Genomic DNA, 20,408 nt, shown 5'->3' on the forward strand with positions numbered 1-20,408 from the left:
CTAACATGAGCCAAAGGTCTTGACAAAGGAGAGAGTGATGTGAAGGTCTTCAAACACAATTACAAACTGTAGGATTGAGGACTGAGTCCAAATCCTTAGATAAGGTCTCAGAAACAGATAATCAGAAAGAAGGTATCATGGCTCGAGAACAGAACTTGTGCATTAGGGAGTCAGGATCCCGGTAAAAGTGGAGATTTTTTCAATTACTTTCGCAGTTTTATAGCTCCTTTGGTATAGCAGATGCATGCTTTTTCATTTTGAGAAAGCTTATCTCTTGGCTGCACTAGTTCCTCAGAAGCCATTAATTTTTATTAGGATATACACAGTGCAGCTGCTTATACCCCTGGTTTAATAAGTACACTGAAAGTTGAGTGTGAGGCCTTGTGGACCTTCTGCGAATATGGCCCTTATAGAAGAAAAACTGTGTAGGTTTGTAAGCAGGGGACTGAAACTTCATGAGATTTGGCTTTTAAGAGATAACATGGGGTAACAGTCAATGTTGTCAGTTGTTTGTGTTTCCCACTTCCATACTTTGCACTACCTGAACACCCTTGAGGATCTTTCACTGGTCAAGGAGATTAATGCTGTATTCTTGGATTGCAAAAAAAGATTCATCCTGAGGTCAAAATCTTATATGGAGACCAAAGCCTTGGCCTGGATCAGATCACAACTTTGACTCACCTGGCTTTCAGAAATTATGTTGTTTATTTTTATTTTTTTACCATTGCCAATACCTTTTTAAATCTTCCTGTATAAACACCTGAATGATAGAGAGAATATCTACGCAGTAAAATTTGTGTGAGAATGCAGAAAAGCATGGTTTGATACAATGTTTTTTCTTATAAAACACCCTTATAAAACTATTGCTGTTGAGTAGGACTGGGACATATTAAAATGTCAACTCAGCAACCATCCCAGCTGATGAAACCGCAGTCTTAGTTTGCAAACAGCATTAGCCACGAACAGTAACATTTTCTGAGACATTGAGAATTCTGAGATATTCCACATAGAGAAATATTTAAGTTTGAATTGTGCCTGTTAAGAATGATTAAATCACAATAGTAACAACAGCAAATGCATTGGATCTTAAGGAGAAACCTGTGCACAACGGCGTCCCGTTTGTTTTAATGAAAACTAGCATCAGACTGCTACATTTTAACTGGTTCTTTTAGAAGACTAAACATTTTCTTTGGGATTGCCTTGGAATTATTAAATTCTGTCATCAAAAATATATTGTTTTGGTTCAGAATAAACTTGAAAAAAACTGCTGGACTTGATTGAGGGCAGAGTCTTTGAAAGGAATGCTCTTATCTGTAACATCAAAAGATAATTCCTTACTGATCTCCTAAATCATGTTCAGGTACCTTGTAACTCCCAAGATATATTGTGTTGGAAGTTATTTTGTAGAATGGAGCTGCTGAATGGCAACAAAAGTCTAATGAAATATCTGTACCTTTGTCATTAGTTACAGGCTAGAGAAAATCTACCAGGACCAGAGATGCCTTCAAACAAGTTCTCTTCAGCTATCATGGCTAAAAGTGACAAGATGACAGCCACGGTAAGTTACAGCGTTCCTTGAGTTTATCAATGTCATCTTTACTGCCGACATTTCGATGTTGTGAATAATTTCATGGTACCTAATGCAAGCTTACCAATAGAAAGCTGCAGCTTACAGAATGTTTCGAATGTTTCATTGTCTTCGCTATATTATTTATGTTGTGAAAGGAAGTTTTGTGTTTAGAATTCCAAGTACCTGTATCTAAAGCCATGATACACTATGAAATTTCCATGAAATCGGATTTCATGAAATCCGAATGTGTTTGATTTCGTTGAATTTCATGAAATCCAAATGCATGAAATCGCACAATTTCATGGGGTGAAATCAGATGAAATTATGATGCAATCGCACGCTATATAAAGGGCATTTGGGAGCGAGACTACTTGGTGAAATACATTGTGGCAAAAAGAAGACGGCTTCACTCACATCTATGCAAGTGCACACTCAGTATTTGTTGCAGAAATTAATGAAAACAATACTAGTTTCAGACTTGTTTCTTGTATGCATTAATTTATTCAAAACTAAAACAAACAAAAAAATCTAAATGTTCTCTATTTAATTGAGCAGATTTAAACAAATAAAAAAGTCCATTATAATGACTGGCGACTATACGGTTAACTCTAGAAGCGCCGACATTTCGAACTGTCTAGAAGAGCCAAAACTATAGTATAGTAATGATACTAGCACAAATGGAGTAGTGTATTTAAATGGAAATATGGACATAAAACATAAAAGTGATTGTTATAAATTACATCAAACCGCTTTTTTTTTTCTAAACGGGTACACTGCAGTCAAAACGCATAGATGAGACAAGTGTTTATTTGCGGGATAATCACTCTCAGTGTCTACTCAATCTGACTTCAGAAGACACTTGTAATGCTATACAATGTGTGTGTATATTTAGGAAAAGTCATGAACGGGTATGCGCAATCTATTCAGGAACACGGAGTAATCCAAATTGAATCACACAAGAGATCACATCACGAGAGTACAGTACAGTATCTGCGCACAAACTGCAGGGTTACAAGCCCCTAATATGAAAACTAATCTTTGGATTCAAACTTGATTCGTAAGCACATATTGAAGACAGGTAAAAGTTTTCTGTTTCATTTGCATGCAATGCTTGTCTTACAAGGGCAGTGTGAGTAGTTTATAGTATCATTTGTGAGCACCCGTTTGCTGTAGCAATTATAATTTAGTTTGCTGATTATTATGATTTTTAGGTGTTTTTTAAATATACATTGTTGTACTGTAATATCAATGCCTAGTATTTATTAAATTATTGGGTGACACAACCACTTAAAGTCTGTTACACTTATTTTAATAAGTGCCTGATTAATCAACTGATGCCCATTGATTAACTGATCAAATATTTTAATCGACTGACAGCCCTAATACATATATATGTGTATGTGTGTGTGTATGTGTGTGTTATTGTAATGAAATGTATGGTTTGTATTATTATTAGCAACTGTACGCTATCCAAAATGGAGATATTGAATATTTTGCATTTGACAACTTAAAAAGAAAAAGACCAATGAAAAATGAACAAAGACTAATCAAAGCTAACTTACCAGTATACAAAATAATATTTATAAATATAAATGTATAACTTTTCATGTAATTACTGGGCAAATATTTAACACAGTAACATCAAATCACTAGAAGATCTGTGAGAGCAACCCCATATATATATATATATATATATATATATATATATATATATATATATATATATACACTCACCTAAAGGATTATTAGGAACACCATACTAATACTGTGTTTGACCCCCTTTCGCCTTCAGAACTGCCTTAATTCTACGCGGCATTGATTCAACAAGGTGCTGAAAGCATTCTTTAGAAATGTTGGCCCATATTGATAGGATAGCATCTTGCAGTTGATGGAGATTTGTGGGATGCACATCCAGGGCACGAAGCTCCCGTTCCACCACATCCCAAAGATGCTCTATTGGGTTGAGATCTGGTGACTGTGGGGGCCAGTTTAGTACAGTGAACTCATTGTCATGTTCAAGAAACCAGTTTGAAATGATTCGACCTTTGTGACATGGTGCATTATCCTGCTGGAAGTAGCCATCAGAGGATGGGTACATGGTGGTCATAAAGGGATGGACATGGTCAGAAACAATGCTCAGGTAGGCCGTGGCATTTAAACGATGCCCAATTGGCACTAAGGGGCCTAAAGTGTGCCAAGAAAACATCCCCCACACCATTACACCACCACCACCAGCCTGCACAGTGGTAACAAGGCATGATGGATCCATGTTCTCATTCTGTTTACGCCAAATTCTGACTCTACCATCTGAATGTCTCAACAGAAATCGAGACTCATCAGACCAGGCAACATTTTTCCAGTCTTCAACTGTCCAATTTTGGTGAGCTTGTGCAAATTGTAGCCTCTTTTTCCTATTTGTAGTGGAGATGAGTGGTACCCGGTGGGGTCTTCTGCTGTTGTAGCCCATCCGCCTCAAGGTTGTACGTGTTGTGGCTTCACAAATGCTTTGCTGCATACCTCGGTTGTAACGAGTGGTTATTTCAGTCAAAGTTGCTCTTCTATCAGCTTGAATCAGTCGGCCCATTCTCCTCTGACCTCTAGCATCAACAAGGCATTTTCGCCCACAGGACTGCCGCATACTGGATGTTTTTCCCTTTTCACACCATTCTTTGTAAACCCTAGAAATGGTTGTGCGTGAAAATCCCAGTAACTGAGCAGATTGGGAAATACTCAGACCGGCCCGTCTGGCACCAACAACCATGCCACGCTCAAAATTGCTTAAATCACCTTTCTTTCCCATTCAGACATTCAGTTTGGAGTTCAGGATATTGTCTTGAACAGGACCACACCCCTAAATGCATTGAAGCAACTGCCATGTGATTGGTTGGTTAGATAATTGCATTAATGAGAAATTGAACAGGTGTTCCTAATAATCCTTTAGGTGAGTGTATATATATATATATATATATAACCCCAATTTGAGGTCCTCATTCTATCCCAACATAGTTGACTAACATGAGCCAAAGGTCTTGACAAAGGAGAGAGTGATGTGAAGGTCTTCAAACACAATTACAAACTGTAGGATTGAGGACTGAGTCCAAATTCTTAGATAAGGTCTCAGAAACAGATTATCAGAAAGAAGGTATCATGGCTCGAGAACAGAACTTGTGCATTAGGGAGGTAAGAAATACAAGACTGAAAGGAATATATTTAATGTTTATTTCATATTTAATGAATGGCTTTTGCCAATTTACCACAGTGTTATGTGTATGGGACAGTAGCAATAAACAGTGGGAAAGCTGGCGCTTCTCTAGCTCTCCTCTCCTGCTGTTCAAGGTTCCCAGTGTGTCGTAGATGTTGTCGTGTGACTCCTTCTTGCTCTTTGATTGGATACTTTTCCAGGGGGATTTCATGCGATTTCATGAAAATAGTGCTCTGCTCTATTATTCTCTATGCTCTATATTTCAATGACATTTCACGGAAATCCTGGACTGCATTCGGATTTCATGAAATAGTGGCCTATTAGAGTGCACTGGGCAGCACATGTTTTACCTGGTTCTTTCTCTGCTTTCAGAGCTTTAGGTTTCACTAATCTGATCAATTTTCTGCCTTGATTGGAATTTACCAACTTTATGCAGCCTCCCCTCCCCCCTTTTCTGCTTTGTCTCCTAGCCATCAGTTTCTTTTTTTCTATCTCTCTCTTTGGATTGCTGCTTTTCCTTCCTCTTTCGTTTCCCCCCAGCCAGGGCTCCATCGGCACACTTAAACTGACTGACATGCACGACGTGCCGAACACAGGCCTCCTCGTCTAATCCGCAGTGCTGGGGTTTAGTAAAACAAAATTCTGCAGGACACTGCATCCATAAGACGGGCCAGGGCTGGTGTTATGTGCTCTTGATTTTCTAAGTAACTACGGTTATAAATCAGATTGATTCCACCAACATCACACCTCACTCCGGTGCTGAATCTGCACCACATCATGCCAGAGTTCAGTTTGTGGATTTAAGTATTTGAATGTCCTCCCTGCTGTTGGAGTAGGATGGGCAATCACCATTTATCCAATTGTTCTGTAAACCTTAGTGGATATTTTAAGGGGTGTGTAGAACATTTCAGATCATAGTACACTGCCTTGGCATTTGTCAGAAACTATTTGCAATAAATGTTTAGGCTGTGGTGGTGGGGTTTGGTTATTTTTACATCAGAAGTATGTAACATTTAGATAATGTAAAATCATACAACTCAGAAAAGAGAGTAATGAAACTCTTCTGTTTAACTGATATTGATGGGTAGAAAAAAACATATTTGGTTATGGTAACTTATTGCTCTCTGTTGGTTAGGTATTCATTATAAGAAATAACAAGGAATTCTTACGGAAGGTGTCACAGGATACTGTGTTATCTAAATTACCCATCAGTTGGAAAGCGGCCAATTCCTCGAGGTAGATGCCATCCCTCTGCTTTCTATTGTTTGAATCCGGTTGTGAATCGTGGTGGAGCTCTAACTTACAGTGAGTGAAAGTGTCTTGCCCTGCACTATCCTTTTTTTTATTTTTTCTGTTGTCTTCTTCTGTCTGTGCTCATGTCAGCCTCTAAAGTGTGCCTGAGGACGAAAAGCAGGATTTTCATTGTTACAATAAAACACACTGGTAATGCAAACTTCTCTTATTCTTCAATGTGTTTATGATTTCTGTCTGTGAATATTTGACCTATTAACATATGCAATATTAGTTTTATTTATATATTTATGTATTTTGTACTTTTGTAGTGGCTTTCCAAAAATTTCTTGGCCCTGGCGATCCAAGCATGGTGTCTTCATACAGATATAATTTGGTGATTCTCCAGGCACCTAAAGACTTTCATGCATTGCTATCCCAGTCAGACAACAGCAGCATAGCAGAATTTGATGCCAAACTGTTTTGCCCAGGAGTCAAAAACTACCGCCAATTTAACAAATCACGTTCACGGCATAGCAGTCACATCTGGTCTCGACCGAAGGACCCTCTCAGTCTGTCACACTTCAGCACACTTGAAAAAAATACAAAGTAGAGGTGATGGGAGCAGTGTTGTTCCCTCCTCCCCCCTGTCACTAGGAAAGGAAAGTCCTGCTTCTGCTGGGATCTGGTATTTTAGGGATCTGCTACTTCACAGCTCTCTGTGCTTTTTAGTACAGAATGCACCTTTCTAGCTCCATTACAGTGTCTGGATTCTTCATCCTGAGGCTGAGCAGAAAAACGGTGTCAGGCCTTAGACCATGAAAATAGGAATCCTAAACATTAGCAGGTATAAATGTAGATGGTGTCAAGCACTGCTGAAAAAGGTGACATGACTTTGGCCATAAACGCAAAGTATCGCCCTCCTGGTAGTGTCAGAATTTCCTCCCAGTAAGGCAGCAAATCTACATCCACGTCACACCGTTTTTTTTTTTTTAAGAAGCAGATTGATTTGGGAGAGCAAAACTAAAGACTAAATATATTTATTTTCCCTGATCCCCATCATCCTTTGTCTATTACACTTTCATCCAGGTATGACAGGTATTCCTGACTGTTCAGAAGGTGAACTTCTACCTTGACATCTTTATTACAGAAATATTATGTTTCTGTAATTCTAATCACAGCATGACCTAACAAATCTACCTCAGGCAGGGCACCATACTGTGATAGCGGCCCGTGCTCGTGATTTATATTTGAACACCTCGCAGGTATATACATGTTGAGACTTGATACCACAATTTTGCAACAGGTATTTCATCTGGTTTAATGTTTAACCAATAGCATTTTGAATAGATGTAAGATATCTGGAGCATGTGGGTCACATAATAATCCTTATTTCTTCCTCCTGTAACAAAAGTATTGCTTATACCAATCAATACACGTCACTGTGTGAGTGTATGGATATTTCAGTTCTATGTACACTACCGTTCAAAAGTTTGGGGTCACTTAGAAATGTCCTTGTTTTCCATGAAAACATACATGAAATTAGTTTGAATTGGAAATATAGCAAAATGAATAGGAAATATAGTCATTGACGAGGTTAGAATAATTAATTTTAATTGAAATAATAATTGTGTCTTTCAAACTTTGCTTTCGTCAAAGAATCCTCCATTTGCAGCAATTACAGCCTTTCAGACCTTTGGAATTCTAGTTTGGAGCTGTGCTTTGGGTCATTGTCCTGTTGTAGGAGGAAATACCGCAGGGTATGGCATGGCATTGCAAAATGGAGTGATAGCCTTCCTTCTTTAAGATCCCTTTTACCCTGTATAAATCTCCCACTTTACCACCACCAAAGCACCCCCAGACCATCACATTGCCTCCACCATGCTTGACAGATGGCGTCAAGCACTCCTCCAGCATCTTTTCAGTTGGTCTGCGTCTCACGAACAGGGGTGTCGCAAGGGGGTAGGCATCCTTGGCAATTGCCTGGGGCCCCGCGCTGAGGGGGGGCCCCCAAATGTGAACCCCCCACCCGCTCTCACGAGAGAAAGCTGTGCCGCACCCGCCAAACCCCCCCCCCCTCCGCTCTAATGGGAGAAAATTCCGCCGCCCCCCCTACAATCACCTCACGAATGTTCTTCTTTGTGATCCGAACACCTCAAACTTAGATTCGTCTGTCCATAACACTTTTTTCCAATCTTCCTCTGTCCAGTGTCTGTGTTCTGTTGCCCATCTTAATCTTTTCTTTTTATTGGCCAGTCTGAGATTTGGCTTTTTCTGTGCAACTCTGCATCCCAGAGTCGCCTCTTCACTGTTGATGTTGAGACTGGTGTTTTGCTGGTACTATTTAATGAAGCAGCCAGTTGAGGACCTGTGAGGCGTCTGTTTCTCAAACTAGACACTCTAAGGTATTTGTCCTCTTGCTCAGTTGTGCACCGGGGCCTCCCACTCCTCTTTCTATTCTGGTTAGAGCCAGTTTGCGCTGTTCTGTGAAAGGAGTTGTACACGTTGTACGAGATCTTCAGTTTCTTGGCAATTTCTCGCATGGAATAGCCTTCATTTCTCAGAACAAGAATAGACTGATGAGTTTCAGAAGAAAGTTCTTTGTTTCTGGACATTTTGAGCCTGTAATCGAACCCACAATCGCTTATGCTCCAGATACTCAACTAGTCTAAAGAAGGCCAGTTTTATTGCTTCTTTAAACGGCATAACAGTTTTCAGCTGTGCTAAACATGTGCTGTGCATGTCCTACTTCAGCTGTGCTAAAAGGGTTTTCTAATGATCAATTAGTCTAATAAAATGATGAAGTTTGATTAGCAAACACAACGTGCCATTGGAACACAGGACTGATGGTTGCTGATAATGGGCCTCTGTACGCCTGTGTAGATATTCCATTACAAATCAGCTGTTTCCAGCTACAATAGTCTTTTACAACATTAACAATGTCTACATTGTATTTCTGATCAATCTGATGTTATTTTAATGGAAAAAAAATTGCTTTTCATTCGAAAACAAGGACATTTCTAAGTGACCCCAAACTTTTGAATGTTTGAATGGTAGTGTATGTTTTAATGGGAGGATATGTTTGGGAATGTAATGGGTAGGTTGAGCTCTTCATGTGCTGTTCTAGTTGAGCAGCTATTCTCATAGGATTAAAAACGCATGCCAAAAGATTAGATATCGTCCACCAGTAGAGAGGAGATTATGAATGAGGAATATGAGGTTGTGCATTGGGGATGGTAAAGCCCATGACTAATTCTGTAACCCGTGTGTGCTGGGACCAACACCCCCACCCCACCCCAGAGTAAATCTACTGATTAAAGGTTCTGCATAAGATCAACCAGAAAAAAAAAGAAGGTGCAGATTTTTAAGGTTCACTTAAAAACACAATTTCTCACTGCCGTAATTCGTGCATTTTTCCCTGTACCTTTTGTCTAGGCTGACTGCAGTTTATTATAAATGTGTTGACATGGTAATATTGCTTAATTTGTCAGCGTTTTGCTTTTAAAATAGGTGAGGAATTTCAATCGCATGAATGCCTCTACTTCTCACGCTGAAATCTGAGTAAACAAGACAAGTTCAACAGGTAAATACATAAAATCTCTTTCCCCAAAGTGCGTTTGACAGCACCTGATTGGCCTCCTCATTTCATTGCGCAACTTCAGGAATCCAAATAGATTTCCTGGAACTTCATTCCTTGTTTTTGACGGAGTACCGTGTGTGGACGCATTGGAAGAGACTAATGAATTACGGAAGATTAATTGACCATTTTGAAGGATGGGAAAAATGTAAAACTTCCTTGTTTTGCCCTGAAGAAGTTGTACAGGAACATCAGTGTTTTGTGTGTGCATAAACAGATGATATTGTGGTGATTCAGAGAGCGGAGTGAGAGCTGTAACTGTAGAGGTGTGAACGTGCTGAGAAGAGATTTCTGATAAGGGCAGGTGAAAGTGAACTTTTAAAGCCCTCCAAAGTGAAAGTTGCAGTGTGCTCTCTGCAGGTGGCGCTGAGCTCTTCCGGACAAGAGGAGGACATCCCCTTGAGTTTCCTGTGTGCTTTTAATTTGTGGGACATGGTTTGTCATTTTACATTGGGTTAATCCAATGGCATTGTGATCTTAGTGTGAGTAACTTTGCACAAGGACAACTTCTTTGCTACAGGTTTTTCTGATTGTATAATTTCACAACTGGCTCATCCGCTTGGTTGGTATGTGTAAAAAGAGTTTAAAAGATTTTCTGTTATATTTGCATTTTACTGTAGACTTTAAAGATTTGGAGCAGATATTCTAGGTTCTAGAGTATTGGAATTTCTTTTTTAGGACTCATGGGGAGGTCAGACAGTTTTTTATTACTTATGTTTCTTATCTCCCAGAAACTTAGGGATACCTGATTGTTATCCATCACTCTTATAAAGGTCTTTAGCTCTCCCCAGAGGATCTACTCATCTTTTTAACATATTGAGAAGTGATCAAAGACCAGATCTGTAGCAGCTTTTCCGAGCTGAACCCGCTGTTGAAGAAGATGCTGAAAGGGCTTAGCCACCTGGTTTGGGATTTGACTTGCCTTATTTTCTGCTTCACAATAGCTGCCATAGAGTCCGGTGGGCCTCTTTGAAAGTAAGCTGCACAAAAGAACCCTGAATGAATGAAAGAATAGCCTCCAAGTCCCCAAAGAAGCTCCAAACACCCAGCTGGGGCTGTGCAGTGCAATATATGTCATGGACACTCAAGTATAAAAGAGAAATGGTGGATTTCTCTGAGCTTTCGAACATGCAAGTTGTAGATATGCATGTGAGCAGTCGTGTGATCTTCACAAGTAATAGGAAGCAACTGTGTTCTAAACTAGCTAATTAAAGCTTGAAGAATACTTTGAGAAGTGCCTGGGGATCCTCATTAAAGGATTAACTGGCAAGAAATGGGCTTTGTTTTATCCTTGGTTTCATAACTGGTAGATGCTTTGCGAGCTGGACCCCCACAACAGATAGCTGGGAGCTGCCTTGGCTTTTAGGAATAGCCTACCAAAACATTGAACTGAAATCTGCCATTAATTTAAGAGAACCAGCACTCTTCTTTCAGGCAATAAAAGGTACCCCTGTGCAAGCAGAAACTTTGCCACTTTATGTGCATTATCTTCACCTTCTGCTTTCTTTAAGCACTGTCTCGATGAAAACGGGTTCCAACAACCTGCCCCCATGCAGCCTCCACATGGGATTCAGTGTCAGCACCTTCCCTTATATCCAGCCTGGCATGTGGTCAGACTTGCTGTGTGTGTCAGCAGCCAGCTCTTTTATCTCCGTGTTTACAATTCCCCTCCTCATCCCATGTAACCGAGCCTGCCAGTGTGTTCCTGCTGGGAGAGGCGTAGGTCTCAAGCCCTGCTGGAATTCCCCTGAACCCCCCGGGGTCGTCAGGCCTCGTTTCAGCTGTCTGTTTGCAGTAAGATGATAACAGCAAGGGGCTGACACACTTGGGACTCTGTGTCTGGGCCCCCCCTCCAGTGTGCTGACCTGTCCGGGCTATGGGCTGTCCAGTTCACATCTCTGCATTGCCAGAGTCACATAGGGAAACGGCACATGTGGTCAGTGCATTCAAGGGGAGGTTAATTTATTCAGTTGATTTATATTTGTAGAATATGGTATAAACAAGAACAGACTTGGCAGAGTTAGGCTGCTTACACACTAGATAGCTGAACCTGGGGTGACCCTTGGTCGAAAATCAAGTGCTTTCACATTGTCATTTTCAACCAAGACAAAACTTTGAAGCCGGGGTGAACTAACCCATGCTAGAGACCAGGGTTGAGATTTCCAACCCGGACGAAGCGTTCACCTCGGGTTGAAACACGTTGTGAATCGTAACCCGTGTATTGTAGCGGAAGGCCAATATGAACGACAGTAGGGCTGAACTCAGGGTAGAGGCAACCTAGGGCCGCTTTGGGTCCACTCAGCAAGGGATTAGATGGTGTAGTGAGATAACGGCTTAACATTTTTACACACTCCCACAAGATTTATTATAAGTAGTAGTAGTAATAGTATTTCTTTCTTCCTTCCTTGTTTAAGAGGGTTTTCTTGTTATGTCTAAAACAGGAAACCAGGGCCTTATATTGTTCTTAGCCTATATGACATTACAGCCCAGCTTGCGGAAGAAGAAACAGAGAAAGTCTCAGTACTTTCTTTGTTTCTTCCGTTTGTTACTCTAACATGGAATAAATCAAGTGAAACCCCACTTAAACTTTAAGCCATGTGTTCTTAATCAACTTACTTTAAAAGATTAAGCCTATTGGGCTTATATCAAAACCCCTGTCGTGACAGTCTGTAGGCTCCGGTGTGGAATCTGTCAGCTGGCAGTGTGCAGTGTGTGCAGCGAATAGTGAGAACAAAAATGGGAGACTTGGGCAATATTTAATCTGTGTGGTTCAGAGGCTTATTTTGGGAATTAGCTTTTTAAAAAACCTGAATGGCAGGTGTTAAATGAAAACCATTAAGAAAAATAGAATGTTCCATAAACAATATCTACATTTTTGTATGGCTTTTGTTCCTGAAAAGTATTTGTGTGCAGATAGTAGAAGTTTATGTGATAGTTGAATCATGCTAAGAGCAGTGTTTAAAGGCTTTAAGAACAGACAGGGGTGAGAGCAGAAGCCATTACTACAGCATGTCTCTAGTGCAGAGAAAGACTGAAATCTGAGTCCTTGCACTCAGTGGCGGCAAATAATTGGCTGGGTTCCAACAGGACTTGATGGGGTAGAGAAAAGCTGGATCCCTCAGTCTGCACTTACAACTCCGGGCACCGCGTGTGGGTGTCTATAGGATCCGCAAACCCGGCGTTATCCACTGTGGATTGCCATCCAGCATATTCAAGTCACGCTTTCTTCCTGGGCTCTTTTGAGTGGCCACATCTAGTCAGGCTCCAACAGTGAATGATTCAGCATCGGTACGTAAAACGAGAACAGCTTTCAGTTGATTTTACATCAAAAGAACCTGCCTAATTTGTGAATGTGAGCCTTGGACTGCATTCTGTTTTATGTTTAGGGGTTCTAAAGGGAAGTGCTGGTATATACTTTACCTGGAGTCTTAAGATTCATATTCCTCGGCATGTCCTTCTTGTAGTGCTGGTTTCAAAGTTTGTAATGGAGATCGCCACACCTCCTCTTCTCTCTCCTGACAGGAGGCAGTTGATCTTTCCCTTCATGTTGAAGTGGTGGGCTGGCGTGGTGTTGTCACCAGCGGTCACGTCGTAAATGCAACCACACTTCTGCACAGGAAACTGGGCCCCGAATGAGAGGAAGAGTTCTCTCGGCACAGCAACGACAAAAAGTCGGTGTCCCTGTCTAGTGTGGAAGGACCAGAAGAGTCTCCTGCCTTTCATTTGTAACTCCCCCATCCCCCAGGCTGGCACCTTTCTCGATAATTGTACATGTTTGGAGGGTTTGTTAATTTAGTTATTTCTGTAATTTATTTATTTATTTTATTTTATTTTATTTTATTTTTTATTTTATTTGTGTACTTTTAGAATTAACAATGCCCCTGATATGTAAAACCCCAGCCTTGGACAGATAAAGAGGAGACACAAGTAAGATCCTTTATTAAGCATTCTCCATCCATTCCTCTGTACTCTGAGATGGTACTCTAAAGCAATCTATCTTGTGCAAGTTTGCCAGATGATTTTGCTGTGGTTTGGCCTTAGTTTTATACTTGTTTCCGTTGGGTTGAATAGGCCTCCATGCTGTTGTGTGACACCGGACCTTGGGAACAACAAGATAAATGTTGATCATAGCTACACGTGGTTCAGTGTATTAATGTACAGTGAAGGCATGTTGAATCGACTGAAAACCATTGTACAACTGTTGTAAAGCCCCAGTCAAACTATTTAAAAAATGCAAATAACCTTTGTTACTTCCAACTGATACCATCACTACAATGTAATGTGCAGGTAATGCAACATGTTACAAATTAGATCATCCAGTAACTGTGGCCAATTATGACACTGGATGGTATTTCCAAACAACATGCATTGCTTTAGAGCTGACTAGTTTTGTTAACTATTGTTCAGTGCTGTGCAAGACTGACAAAGTTTTTTTCTTATTTGTTTTTTTCCTTTTCCATTTTTAATGTGAAAAACCCTTGAGTTTCATGGCAGTTTATGGCTGGAGAGACGCTCAAAGGGCTGTCAGTGGGATCCCTTCTTAATCCCACTAATGAGGAAGACCTTTAACTACTCACTCACGCCTGGTGCACCGGGAGCCCTGGGGTTCCCTCTCAGTCAAGGATAACTATAGCAGCCCGCTGATTGTCAGGCAACAGCGCAGACACACTGCACACCGGCACAGAGCCAGGGGAAGAGAAATTAAAGTGACCTTTTCCCACAAGTGCCCAGTGCTGAGATACAGTGAATGTACTTGCATCTTAAAATCTGTTCAAAGACATCCACGAGCTGTGCTGTTCATCTGAACCTTCTTGTTGTCCTGCAGGGGAAACACAAGTAGGATCTCTGCATGCCGTGTGGACGGGCTGTGGGTGAGAGAGAGCGTGTTTCTGAATGTTAGTGTTAAGGATGGCTTGGTCATTATTCCATCTTGACATGGCTAGAGTCAGGAGATGGGATGTACTGTGAATATTGTTGTCATTTTTCACCTGCGTCTCAGTTGGAGCTCTGATCTTCAGGATGAAGAGGTTTAGCCTGGTCGTAGCCTGGACCCCATGAGTGTTTGTCCACATCAAACAACAAGGTCATAATTGGGCACAGTTAATGCTGGGATTAATTTTTAATGGTGCCTATTGGCGCCATACTGAGGTTCTGCTATTCCATGCTGTTCCGGGGAGTACTTACAGAACTGTAGTCTGCAAAGAAGTGTTTCCAGATTTCCTTCAACTCTTTTACTCTTCAAAGGGATCACAACTGGGGAAAGAGTGTCTTTCTGCAATATCACGCATGATGTGAAGTTTAATAATACATAACTAAATAGAAAGACTTCATATAGCTACATAAAAATCCCACATTCTCTTATTCAGCAGCATTAGTCAGGGCAGCTGTACTACATATTTAGGATACCACACAACAATATGCTTCATTGAATCACCAGCAGACCAGCAGAGTCCATTGTTCATTAGGAAGGGTATTCCCCTTCCCAAAGCCTTAAGAAATTCTTGGAACATTTTTTTTTTCACAGTATAGCAAAGCTGTGTCAACATTGTAATTTACAGACCACATTCACTGGCAGTTTATTACCACAGTCATCTGAAAGCCCTGAGAGGTTAATGGACTCAGTTTGAGTTCAAATGAGCTGTGAGAGTTTTCAGACTTGTGCTTTGTGCTCAAATAGCATTCATTGTCATCATCTTCATCCTCTCCTGCATCACCTTGAGTAACAGTAACAGTTCAGAAAAACTAAAACTGTAATGTTGCCATTGGTGGGGACTTTGGAAATGAATAGCACTCTTTAACAGAAACATGCAGTAAGAGTGCAGCATTTGTCCCTTCCAGTTGTGGTCAGTGTTGGATAAGAAAACACATTGTGAGAGAGAGAGTGACCTCTGACCCTCACAGCCCGCCAAGGTCCCCCCCCACCCCCGGTCTCCTGCTTCTCCACCTCCCAACTAATGAGCTGAGGTCAGGCACACAATGGGCTCCAGTTGTTGACGGTGCACTCATGCCTGGCTGCAGAGCCGCGCTCTCTCAGTACGCCTGAGCTGCTTTGGAAATGTTTGATTTCCACAGACATTTGGGACAGGGGTGGTTGGTTATGTAGTGTGACACTTAGGGCTAGACACAATCAAAACTTTGACCTCCACGCAAATTGCAAAGTACAACATCTGTACCCTATTGTCATTTAAATTATTGTTATAAGACACTTTATGCTATTTATAAATCTAAATAAGTGCTAGGGTACAACTTTGTATTTTGTCATTTTCCAGTGGGTCAAAAGGTTTGATTGTATTTAAAAAAATTATAAGAATATACCTGCGTTTAACACTGAGAACAGTCAATGTGTCAAATCAAGAAATAGAAAACTTAGGGCTTAAAAAGGAAAAGACTTTGACTCCATTACAGAATTTTCATTTTTATTCCAAATTAGTTAGTCTTCGTCTCAGTGAAAGATCTGACAGCTTGGGGTTGAGGAGGTGTGTGGTATTTGGGAGCCTTGCAGTTTAATTTCCTCTTAATCTCACACATTACAATGCCACATTGTCATCAGTGAGTTACATACATTGGAAACCTGAGAACTTTCTTTAAAAGGAGCAGTGAAGCATGGAGCCAAAAGCTAGGCCTGCATTTCCAATAGGCCCTCATTCCAAAGACTACAGCTAGTTTTTATAACTCACAACAAACCTGTGGCTGGGAATTAAACAGGATGTTAATGACACGATTTAAACAAATGATTACTTCAACACAGCATTCTTGTCAACTTAACACAGCTCGGAACACAAAACTACAGCTGTAGATTGTAGCGTGCTCTTGCTACGGGTTGAAATATTGCTGTAGGAATGTCATGAATTACTGCTCTTGTGCACAGTGGCTGGGCAGTCTCCCACAGCTGGGTTAAAGGAGTTATCCTAAGATTACTGAGGGTCTGTGGGAAACCCTTTATTTCAAGTGAGCCCTTCTCTCTAAACGTGAAGAGAATGTGGCTGCAGAACAATACATCTGGAGAGAGGAGGAATCTGAAAGAGAGCAGAGGAGAAAGGGAGTGGGGGAGGGGAGCAGAGAACCAGAGGTGGGTTTGTGTAAGAATTTGTGGGCAAGTGTGCGTGTACATATGTGTGAGGATGTGCTGTCTTATCAAATAACGAGTCAATCTTTTAACTAGCCTTGTTTTTGGCATGTTACAGCTGGCACCCAATGTTGAGAGAGAATAACGTAGTAAAAGCTAAATGACCGAACAAAACAAACTAACAATCATAAACGTGGCAAATGAATTGTGAAACGCTAATGTTCCGGTTAAAGGTAAAGCAGAGGACACCAGGCCCTTCATGTCTTGGGATCTTGGCTCTGAATTGCATATTTCATCATGTATACATGAGGCTGATGAACCCTGCAAAACAATGGCGGATTGAACTGTATTTATTGTTTTTTATTAATAAAATTTGACGTTATAGCATTTCTCTGTTGTTTTCCAGAATAGTGCCCAAATAAAATTAAAATTAAATTCTTATTCTTTTCTTTTCCAGTTACACTTTTAAAACTCATTCCACAGTTACTCAGAAAACCTTTTCCTTCTCTTCGAGTTACAACAGCCCAGCTCTGGCATGATGCTTTTATTTTTAGCGCAGTGCTGTTGTTCATTAGCCCGACTGGTACCAAATTGTTTTCCTTTGGATAGAAAACTAATTCATCTTGACTGGCAACTTCATGTACTGCATTGTTCGTCTTTTTCCAGGAATGTTTACAAACACTTCAGAGTAAAATATTTCCATGAATATCCCTCGTGACAGAATGCTCTTCAGTACTTCAGTATCATTTCATATTTCAAAAGGGAATTTCTGTCACAAAGAAAACATGCGTTTAGCATAGCTGTTTCAAAGCAAGCGTGGAGAGCAACTGTGTGGAAGTGAAAATGTCAGTTTGTGGATGCAGCCCTAGTTCCCTGAAAGAGACTTAAAGCTACCAGTGGCCACCGATCACCACGGTTCTCTTTCTGATGGTGGCTATTTTCAAATTGTAGTAGAAACATAGTCCATATAAGGGATAACTAACAAAATACACAACCACCTGATCACACTCTAATGCTTGATGTTTTCGTGCTTTCCTTTCAGGCTGCTGTGAACGGTGACGCTCACATGGACAGTTTATCTGAGAAAGACAGTGGCCTGGAGATCACTAACGGTCATCTTGGAAACAGCCCTCTAACTGCTGAGGAGCCGCCCTCTCCTCTGAGCCCCAAACAGAATGGAGGCTCCCTGTCGCCTGGTAAGGAAACCATAATGGTATCAGCTGGAATTCAGTTGAGAATCATTTGGACTAATTTGAGTTATTTAATTTTTTTAAGTGATGCTGCGTTTTTTCCCTGGATCGAGCAGAATTGTCATTCTTGTATGTTGGACTAGAATGCAAAAATGTCAGTGACCTTGTAGGTGCTGAAGCCCTGTCTCTCTCTCTACACCAGACATTAGCATGAGTAAGCAGTCCAGCTGCAAGAAGAGGACAAGGAAGCCCTGTGACCCGGAAGATGAGAGCACCTGGGACTCCTGCTACAATGAGGTACAGTCCGCAGTGACTCTCACCCTGCACCCTAGCACCTCGATAGTAATGCGGCTCTCTGACATTAAAGCTCTAGATAAATAAGCGTATGTCTCCACGTGATGAACAAGTGCTGCTCCTTTTCTGGTTCCCGTTGTGCTTTTTACCCAAGGTACTGTTCTGGCCCCAACATTTCACAATCTCCTTTTTGTTTTTCTGAGAGAAAGACCATACAAATGTGTGTCTGTGTTAAGAGGATAAGGGTCTTATGTTAAATCACGTTACACAGGGTTGAATTAAGCTTACAAGAATAAAGGTGTTTTTTTGGTTTATTTGCACTCTGGTGAAGGAACGGAGACTACATTCATCTATCGCATTCGAGGGTTGAGAGGGGTGATGCCATTGATTGGGTATCTACAAAACGTTTGGTTAAAAGCGAAAGAAAAGAAAACTGTTTTCATGCTCCACTACATTTCTGAAGTACACGCGGGACCCTGCAAACATAAGAGAAGCGATGGCCTATTAGCTGATTGACTCATTTATCCTCTGAACATAGAAGGTGAGATGTTTGACAGCAGCAGCATTGCATTGCTGTCCATCAGTCAATTTCCCGAAGGGCTCAAATCAGCCCAGCTGTTTTCAGGGAGCTTTGGAAAGATTTTGTAGGTTGTCAAAGCAACACAGCTGGAATATAGCACGGGATTCTCTCACTGTTACTCACTATTTGCTGCATCCGAATAACCTCTTTAGATCTGGAATCTTTCTGTATTTACAGAGTGTAGAGTGTCTATTCTGCGTCTTCATTCTTGTGGCTGATGCAGTATGTACATGGCAGAAAGTGAACGGGCCTGCTGTGCCTTGGCAAGATCAACTGGTTTTTAAATCTGAAATGATGTTGGTATGCAGCTCTAGCCAAACATGAAGCATATCCACCTTCTTCAATCTTTCCGACTCATTCCTGTATTTTCCTGCTGGCGCTTGTGTCTAGGCTTTTCATTTCGCTGGGTTAGTGATTTATGTAGTCTTATTAACAGCATTACATACAACAACGTGCCACCCAGAGTCTTTAATGAGTTTTCACCAGAGCAGTTGCATCGACTTTATCCAGGGTATGTTTTTACTTGGCTGAAATGGATATCCTCTAACAGAACCCCCTGTCATTAGAAAAGATAAAAATAAAAAAACGATTGTACAAGAATCTTGATGTTATACTTACTCCATTGTGTTCTGTTGAACGAGTCCTACATGCTGTGTCAGTATTACCACTTATGTATATGGTGGCGTGTCTTAATGGTCATTGTATTGGTTTGGTTATTTCCTGGTGGTTTATAAATTATTTTTCTTTAAGTTACATTATTTTTTAAGTACTGTCAGCTTAGTATGACCTGTTGTAACCTTTTTTAAGCATTTTGATTTGGGTGCGCATAGTTTATAAAGGTGGTGTGCACGACATACAAAAATCATTGTATTGAGCGATTGATTAATTTACTGATTGGTAGGAGAAATCCCGGGGAGTGGCTGGTTGGGAGGCGAGTCTCAGGCAAAGACCCCCGCCTCGGACAATATTCCAGGCTGGTCTGACCCCCCATTTGAAGCCCAGGAGCAGAGATGGCAGCCTGAAGGCCAAGCAGGATTTGAACAGCTCTACGGTAGGTGCTGAGGACCAGCTGAAGTACAGCGCTGTCAAGCTTTTTAAAGAAACCCTGAGTTTGATAAGGTACATGGGATGCAGCTTAAAATATCATGTTGTTTCATCAAGAAGCGAATATATACATTGGTACCGTTCGCTTCTCAGGGATCTATAAAAGCAGATCACCATTCTTAAAAATTATTAAATATAGAATGTAAATGTGAGGAGACTGTCTGTCAAGTATGTCTCATTCCTCTAAGGGCTTACACTGCTACCTGAGATGGGACGCTTTCTGCAGAGTTTATTTAGCTTTCATAAGATTGCAAACCAGGGATGGTGAACAAAACAAAAAACAAGATGTAAATCATTTGTGAAAGCTGATTGTGGGAATTCCCAAGGGCCGGATGTGCCAAAAAGGCTTCTAGTTTCCAGCAGATATATGATACATTCTTCCAAGACTGGGGACATTAGTGCCAGAGTGTCAATGGTCGGGGTGAAGCCAGGCACACAGCTGTCTCCTACTGTTTTTTCAGGTTTGTTTAACTTCCTGAATTCGCTTTTTGGCTGCAGGGTCCGTTAGTCATTCAGTTGGGCAAAAAGCACAGTA

The 20,408-nt window shown here is 40.9% G+C and overlaps 1 protein-coding gene across 5 annotated transcripts in view; it reads left to right on the forward strand.

Annotated features, from left to right (window-relative positions):
• The window catches only part of dnmt3bb.1 (DNA (cytosine-5-)-methyltransferase 3 beta, duplicate b.1), a 45,175-nt gene that overhangs the window by 5,113 nt on the left and 19,654 nt on the right, over nt 1–20,408 (forward strand). For 4 of the 5 annotated variants that reach the window (XM_066702286.1, XM_066702287.1, XM_066702288.1 and 1 more), the window contains exons 2-5: nt 1,466–1,558; nt 17,748–17,901; nt 18,098–18,192; nt 19,671–19,820. In XM_066702286.1, the coding sequence (XP_066558383.1) occupies nt 1,466–1,558; nt 17,748–17,901; nt 18,098–18,192; nt 19,671–19,820 (492 nt within the window). The remainder of the gene's footprint in view (nt 1–1,465; nt 1,559–17,747; nt 17,902–18,097; nt 18,193–19,670; nt 19,821–20,408) is intronic. The other variant, XM_066702290.1, reaches the window with a different exon arrangement.

Source organism: Amia ocellicauda, chromosome 4 (assembly GCF_036373705.1).
Source record: "Amia ocellicauda isolate fAmiCal2 chromosome 4, fAmiCal2.hap1, whole genome shotgun sequence".
NCBI classification, from domain to species: domain Eukaryota; kingdom Metazoa; phylum Chordata; class Actinopteri; order Amiiformes; family Amiidae; genus Amia; species Amia ocellicauda.